Source organism: Dryas octopetala, chromosome 4 (genome assembly GCF_963921425.1).
Source record: "Dryas octopetala chromosome 4, drDryOcto1.1, whole genome shotgun sequence".
Taxonomy (NCBI): domain Eukaryota; kingdom Viridiplantae; phylum Streptophyta; class Magnoliopsida; order Rosales; family Rosaceae; genus Dryas; species Dryas octopetala.
This window is the reverse complement of record NC_141369.1, coordinates 12274460-12283019: the sequence shown is the minus strand read 5'-3', so window position 1 is coordinate 12283019 and position 8560 is coordinate 12274460. Positions and strand designations below refer to the sequence as shown.

Sequence of the window (8560 nt, the reverse complement as noted above, 5' to 3'; positions counted from 1 at the left end):
CTCTTAGTTTGTCTTATTGGTTGTTTATTTCTTTAGCTTATGTTTTCATTGATATTAAAGTAAATTATTTTAAAGTCTATTTTACAGTTCTTAATAATAAATAAACCCACTTAAAAAATTAGAATGATGAATTGATCTACTTTGTACAAATAAATTTCACGTTATATCTTGTTCCGTGTTTTTGGCACTGAGCGCTTAGTATGTTTGTTTTTTCTATTGGCAAAATTGACATTGTCAGACAGTGGCAATCATTTCCACTGTCTGACAATACGTGGCAATTTATAATGTGTTTTTGCAATTAAAATAACTACTGTGCGAATGTTATTTTCTGACAATGACAATTTATAGGGTGTTTTATCTAATTAAAAAGCTACTGTCATCCAGTAACAATAATTGTCACTCCTTGACAGTGGCAATCTTGGAGCACACAGTAGCAACTTGCTGAGTTCTCGGTGACCCTACCAAGCGCTCAGTGAACGTAACAAGTGTTTTTGCAGGTGCGTCGCAATAATCGTAGTTTTGTAGGTGGGTCGGCCAATCACGGTATTTTCCATTTTAGACTTTAGACTTTAGAAAAAAAAAAAAAACCCTTGAGATTATTCATGTTTATCATGACGAGCGGATTTATTTATTTCCAACAAATTATACGTTGGTCCATGAAGGCTTACACATCCCTATATATATAATATATATTATAAGTCTCTAAAAATTGAAGATAAATATCAAGAAATGAACAATATATCTAAATATATAATAGTTAAACATCGATACTTTAGTTGGAAAAATAGATTTTGTAGAGTTAAAAATGTGTCCGGTGAGAGTAAAATTCAATTATTAATGAATCCCACAAGGAGCTGAAAAAAGAAAAAAGAGTTGAAAATGGCATATATGCTGGGTGCAGGTGGGGGTTAGCGACGATGGCAGTTGTCAATGTGAGCGTTCGGGAGACAACGGTGGTGAAGCCAGCGGAGGAGACGCCACGGCGGGCGCTGTGGCTGTCGAACGCGGACCTATCGAAATTCACTGGTCACACCCTCAGCGTCTACTTCTACAGGAGGAAGCAGCAGCCAAACGGTGCGTTTACCTTCTTCGACCCGGCGGTGCTCAAGCACGCGCTCGCCAAGGCCCTCGTGCCCTTCTACCCCTTGGCTGGTCGCCTCAAGTGTGACAACAGCGGTCGTTCCGAAATTGATTGCAATGGTGAGGGCGTGCTCTTTGTTGTAGCGGAGACCACCTCCATCGTCAATGATTTTGGCGATTTTGCCCCCATTCCCGAGCTCCAGAAGCTCATCCCCGCCATTGATTACTCTGCTGGGATACCCTCTTTACCCCTCATACCCTTGGTAGTACAGGTATGCGTATTGATGGTTTTTTTTTTTTTTTTTTCATCTTTTGGTCGACTTTGGTAATATATTTGTTTTTTTGAGCTAGAATGCAATTTTCTACACAGGTCACACACTTCAAATGTGGTGGAGTGGCACTTGGTATTGGCTTATCACATCGCATAGCAGATGGATTGTCTTCTCTCCACTTCGTAAATACATGGTCTGATATGGCTCGTGGTCTTGACCTAACAATTCCACCATTACTCGACAGGACATTACTTCGTGCCCGAGATCCACCTCAGCCTACATTACATAACTTCCACCACATTGAATACCAAGCTCTTCCACCCACGCAAATTAGCACAAAATTAGCAGATGGTGGTGAGAGCACAACGGTCTCCATTTTCAAATTGACGAGGGACCAGCTCAACATCTTGAAAGCCAAGTCTATGGAAGATGGGAGCACAATTAAGTATAGCACATATGAGACATTGGCAGGCCATGTTTGGAGATGTGCATGCAAGGCACGTCAACTTCCCTATGATCAAGAGACCAAACTAAGTATTGCTACTAATGGAAGGTCCAGACTGCAACCCCCACTCCCACCTGGTTACTTTGGCAATGTGGTCTTCAATGCCATAGCAATTGCTGCAGCAGGGGATCTCCAGTCAAAACCAGCATGGTATGCTGCAAATTGTGTTCACAATGCTGTGGTGCGTATGGACAATGATTATCTCAGATCAGCTCTTGACTATCTTGAGCTTCAGCCTCATCTGTCATCGGCCATTGTTCACGGGGCTCATATTTATAATTGCCCCAATCTTTGCATAACTACTTGGGTTGGGCTGCCGACCCATGATGCTGATTTTGGGTGGGGTCGGCCGTTTTTCATGGGAATTGGTGGTATTTCATGTGAAGGGAAGGCTTACATTACACCAAGTGCAACCAATGATGGGTCTTTATCGTTATCCATTTCTCTGCAATCTCAACATATGAAATCATTTTCCGAGTTATTTTATGACATATAAGGAAACCGAATGCCTTAAAAATTAGTTCAGTTCGAATCACTGAATTGTATGGTCGAGTTTCTTCTCTTGTATATGGTTAAGCCTAATAAAGTGGGACATGCATATGTTCTACACATTTAAGGTTGTATGTTCTTTTTTTAGTTTATGTGTTGTCTGAGTTTGGGAACATTCCCTTTTCTTTCTATTATAGCTTAATAGGATTAATAGAGCTGTTATTTTGAATGTTCAATCTGAGTATTGGCTTATTTGTGTTGCTTGATTCAGTATTGTACGTAAGTTTTGTTGTGTATAAACCTCATTATTGTATATATTGGTCTGTGGAAATGTCTGTAATTAAAATTTATTGTTATTTAAATAAAATTTCGTTTCTCATATGGAAAAAAAAAAAAAAAAAAAAAAAAAAAACAACAAAGATCTAGAATTTACAATAACTTTAATTTTGTTAAATCACATAGGTTACTACAATATCTGGTACGACTCTTAGGAATTATGGTTTTAATCGAAGAGGCTAGGTAAGAGAAGTGGTAGTGTTATTTTTTGTTGTCAAACCAGAATAGAAGTAGAAACATGCACTCTTGGAATAGTAATTACTAATTAGTGTCTCTAATATTATCAGTGTTCTCCTGTTCTCGATCTCCCTTACATTTCTTTTATCAGCCACCTTTATTTGTTTGTTAAAGTACTTTACCAAGTCACATATTTGTTAAAAAAACCTAATAAAGTGAAATCAATGTCTGTCCTAAAATTCTAAGTTGCCAAGGCCAACCATAAAAATGAGATACTCAATTTTTATGTATATTGCTTGAACTTAACATAATATATAAGTATATAAAATTTATAAAATTTGGGTTTGTTGCCCTCAACATTTGAAGGTTTAAAGCAGTTACTTACTTTGCCTAATTAACCTTAGAGGTCACCCCTAAGTGAGTCCCTCATCGTTTTAAGACAAAATATAAATTTGCATGAAGACATTCCGATGCATAAAGAACAAGATTAATTAAAACAAACACGTTCTTTTTCTTCTTTTGGTCTAGAAAGCAAATACATTCACCCTTCCTAGTCCGGCCGTATATATAAACTTGGCCTGCAACATATATATATACACTCCCCTCTACTGAGGTAGTTCTATCATCTTCTGTTTTTATTTTTTTTTCTTTTTCGATCTTCAAAGTTTTATGAAGTCTCTTGTTGGCAAGTATTGGAAGATCTTTTTGTGTCCGTGTATCTAGAGGCTATCAACAGGCATATAGATCTTGTGCTTATTTTTGCTTATCTATTAATTATAGTCTTGTATTAATTATTATTTAATTTAAGGGTGGAAAACAAAACATGAAATGGAGTTGTACAACTTTTGGAATATGAAAGGAGTCATTTAATTATACATTTTCTAGAGATTCTAACTATTCTCTTAACTTATTCTCTTAACTAATGTGGTAATATTTCATTTGTTCAATAACTGAATTTATTTTAAATTTTATTTATCATTTATTTACTGTAAATAAGAAATTTCATACCATCTATTTTACTGTCTTGACACCCGCCTCTTTTTTATTAGAGGTTGATTGGGTCGTCCGCCACCACTATGGGTTTGGTGAGGGAAGGAGGAAGAGAAAGAAAGTGAAAGAAAAAGATTGATTTTTTTTTTTTTTTTTTCACTTTGGCAACTCCTGTTCATTTGTGATATATCGCTCATTTTGATCTACAATGACCACGGTATTATGTTGGATAGACCACGATTTCAAAAAATTTAATGTGATTGTGAGTTACCAACTACTATCTGAACCAAACATTATAGCCGTGGGGTCTCGCCAAAAGAAGACCACAATTTCGACTGTTTTTTGCATGTGATTCTGATTTTGCTTTTGAACCAAACATTATAGCACGTGCCTTTTGTTGATATGATCATCTGCTTTTGGATATGTACGTCTTCTCTTTTTATTTAAAGCAAAACAAATTAAAAGTAGTAAAGTGATACCCCTGAAATTCTACAGCTCCAAGACCAATCATAACAAATGGAATATTCTATTTATTTAAATTTAACATAATATTTAAGTATATAGTTAAGGGATCCGAATCATCTCTTAAGCTTCATAATTTCTTAACCTATAGAATTTTTTTATTTTAGAATAATATGTATTTTTTATAACATTATATGGTTCACCCTTAATTAGAGTTATGATAAAAATTTTGCTGGACTCTCTCTATCTTTCCTTAAAATCTCTCCCCTTCTCTCTGCGCCTCCATCAGACATTAAATCTGATTACAGTAGGGTGAACTAGCGAGCTCATAATATATTATAGTCAAAAAGTAGAAAAATAGTGAACAACAAACTGACTGAGCTAATTGAAGTTTTGAACTGTGTTAGTATACTATTAGTTATTAGTTATACTGTAATTGTTTACAAGATTTTCCCTCTGTTTCTAGCCAGCCGCTGAAATCTCCTACCATCTCGATCTCTTAATTTCAGTTTTCACCTTTCTTTTCTTCTGCTTCCAAATTTGTTTGTTTTTCTTCTTTTAATCTATAAAAACATCTATAGATCTATACAATTTTCTATTTTCTGTTTTGGTTCTCCTTTTTCTTTAAGTTGTAAAACATGGATGAATTCATGAAAAACAAACCACATTGAGGATTAAAAACACCATCTTTGCAAATCGAGAAACACCCAAGAGTTTTACTCCATAGATTAATATATAGTAGTAACAAACAGTCCCAAAAGTTTATCTTTAATATGAACGGTGGTGCTGTTGTTTGGCCTGCTTGTTGGTTGCTGGTGGAGTGGATTCCATGGCAATGAGAGTGTGTACGTGTGTTATAAGGAAGAGAAACAGAGAGAAAAACTCTGCCACAAAAAAAAAAACTTAAAAGCTATTTGGAACCCTTAGATTTAAATTAAGACAGTTGGTGTTTTATAATCAAAAGGTTTGGAAGGTTGTTGGGAGATTACCAAGTTTAGGAGAGGATCCAAATTCAAATCCATTAGTATTTTGAGGCTCGAAGCATTTATATATCTACTATGCCTACCTTCAGGTCCATCCTTCAATTAGCCCTGGTGACAAAATATATATCATTGTCCACGTTTCAGGTCCACCCTTCAATTTGCATGATCGAAGACATTCCTATTCATAAAGAACAAAATTAAAACATTGATCTTTTTATTATTTTGGTCAAGAAAACAAACACATTCATACTATCAGTCCCTATAAATTAGGCACGCAACACACACTACCCATTACTCAGGTGATTCTATCAGCTTCATTTTTTTCTTAATCTTCAAAATTTTATAAAGTCCAGAATGGCGTAAGTTGGCAAGTAGTTTTTTGTATGAACATGGCATTCAGATTTATTTCAGACCAAAAATAAAAAATGGCATTCAGATTATGTACTTTTTTTTCCTTAACTTTTATTTATAGTACATTTAATATCTAAGAGTATAGAGCAACATATAAAATAGATTCTTACATCTTTTTTAACATAAATTCCTACAACTTTTTGAATCTCTACCTGGCAAAATGGTGCAAGACTATACCAAACTTTTCATCCTGTCCATCCAATAATGGTGTATGGTTGACATGGTGCCACGTACATCTGACATCTTTAAATTTATATTTTGAAAGAGAAAAAAAAACGTCATTTTGTGAAAGTCTCGCCGTTAGTCATCTGATCTTCTTCACCTTCGCCCAGCCCAACTCACTTCTCACCGCCTTATTTTCTTCTTCACCTTCTTCTAATATTCGCTGTATATTCTAGGAGGGGCTACCAAATACAATGACATATTCGGTGTATTTTGAACTCAAACTTTTTCCTTTTTTTTGTTCACAAACATTTTCCATTAATAAAGAGTATTTTTCTTATGTTGTTGAATTCTTAGTAGACCATGCTGAGGCATCAAAATCACACTCAAAACCATACAGGTCAAAACTCACCAAAAATGCACCATGATAGTCCAATTTGTTGCAAAACACAAAATTTTGATATGCTTGATCATATGAACGAAGTTACAGAGATCAAACATATAACAAAATCGAAGGTAGGTAATCAATTGATATTAACCTTATCTAGTGTTGAGAGTAATGTGGAGCAATATCCCACATCAGAAAACTAGAGTTTAGCATATGTGCTTATAAGTCTTGGGTCTCTCCATCCATTGCCAATTGGTTTTGGGTTGGATGCTCTAATTCTATCATGATATCAGAGCTTGGTTATCCGCGTGTAAGGCCCAACGGCCACACGTGCTCCCACGTCACCCAATACAATTTGTTCACTTGTAAGGCTCAAAATATTGCCACACGTGCGGAGGTGTGTTAAGAGTAATGTGGAGCAATGTCCCACATCGGAAAACTAGAGCTTAGCATATGTGCTTATAAGTCTTGGACCTCTTCACTCATTGCCAATTAGTTTTGGGTTGGATGCTCTAATTCTATCATCTAGTACATTTAGGTGAATCCATCAGATCCCAAAACTCTTAATGTTATAAGTCTTGGGCCTCTTCACCCAGTTGGATGCTCTAATTCATGCTCTAATTCTATCATCTAGTACATTTAGGTGAATCCATCAGATCCCAAAACTCCTAATGTTATGTAAAAAAAACAAGAACAAAACTCTGTTTTTCCCTTATACAGAGCCTAATTCAGGGGAGAGAGGCAATCCATGTAAATGCAATGCATAAAAGATTGGTAATGCAAGGAGAAGATAACGGCGCTGTGACGGTTCGGAGAATATATGACTTTTTTTTTAAGGTTTTAAAAATATAATAAAGATGACAGATGTGGCACCATCTCACCCATGCATACATATATGGTTTTTTTATGGTCTTATGTATTTATATATATTATGCAGTTAAGATTGGAATAAAGGACATAATCCAAATCCATCAATGATGTGATGTTGTAACTAGTCAGTTGTACTTTGGTAGTGTTTACCCACAGCTGGAAATTATTTATTTATATACATGACATTAATTATGCAGCTGTATGCATGGCTGTTAATATTTATATGGCAGTATGGATCGGACGACCTACAATATATCTAATGCATTTAATGAAATTGTTGAACGCATTCCTGCATTATCTGGTGGCCGGCTAGGTCATGTTCATATATGTGCTACCCGTAAGGCTATATAAGGAGAAGGCATTACCCTCATTTTGTATTATCTCATATCAATCAACTAAAGGTGTGAGGATTCACCAAGGGTAGAGTGATCTTCTAGCTAGTTGAGAAGGAGTGTATCATATCTTGGTAGAGGGGTTTGGGTTTGAGTTCAAACTTCCAAGTGTAATTCTTGTAGAAGGTTGTTTCTCTCATACCAAAGGTGCAACTCTTTGTACACGTGTACGTAGGCAGAATTTTGCTGAACTAGGTGCATGCATGTGTGCTCTTGGTTTATCTTATTGGCTTGTTTGTTTCTTTATTTTTCCTTTCAATCGATATTCATATTTGATGTGATGAGCATATTTATTTATTTCAACAATTTATACATCATACTTTGCTTATTCGACCATCTTGTTTTAAACATATACAAAGTTAATTGAAATGTTTTGTAATTTCGTCCATGTGGGCTTAACATAAGAAGTTTACAATTAAGCTATTCTCCATAATTGAAGACATAGATCAAGAAATGGTCAAGTAATAAGTGTGTAATGTCCAACAAAACATCCATTTATTTTTCATCAACTTGATGGAAGAGAATATCTCATAATTTGAAAATTCATTTTTTAGGTCTTATTTTTAAAATGCAAAAAAATTAACAAAATTCGAAATTATTTAACTATTTGTTTATAATTACAATCATGCCAATGTTTTCTCAAAAAGATTGCATTTACCTTTTTATTTGAGCACAGTTAGGCAATTAACTGTTTTTTGATTTTGTTATTGTAACAATGATATTTGAAATGCAACCTAAAAATGAAATTAACAATTTGGATTATAAAATATGGGATTCTTATTAACTTTATCTAAAAGTTAGTAATCGATACTAGTAAATGGTCACAAAAAAGAAATCGATACTAGTAGAAAATGGATTTGTTAAGAGTTAAAAATGTACGTGTGTTCGTTGGGTACTTTTTTTCTATAAAAGGAAAGTGAATTTTTTTGTTTTGGCCGGAAGGAAAGCGAAATTTTAATTAATGAATCCCACCACAAACCCAAAAACGAAAAAGCAAAAGAGTTGAAAAATGGCATGGTGGGTGCAGGTGGGGACCAGAGAAT

At 34.9% G+C, this 8560-nt stretch overlaps 1 protein-coding gene across 2 annotated transcripts; it reads left to right on the top strand.

Moving 5' to 3' along the window:
- The first annotated feature begins 917 nt into the window (after positions 1–917).
- On the top strand, positions 918–2353 carry LOC147286907 (shikimate O-hydroxycinnamoyltransferase-like). 2 transcript variants are annotated; one of them, XM_086239645.1, is made up of 2 exons: positions 918–1346; positions 1451–2353. In XM_086239645.1, the coding sequence occupies exons 1-2, from the start codon at positions 918–920 to the stop codon at positions 2351–2353; spliced, it is 1332 nt and encodes a 443-aa protein (XP_086095771.1). The 2 variants fall into 2 exon arrangements, with proteins under 2 accessions (XP_086095771.1, XP_086095770.1); XM_086239644.1 differs by having other exon boundaries at positions 918–1352.
- Positions 2354–8560: the final 6207 nt, after the last annotated feature.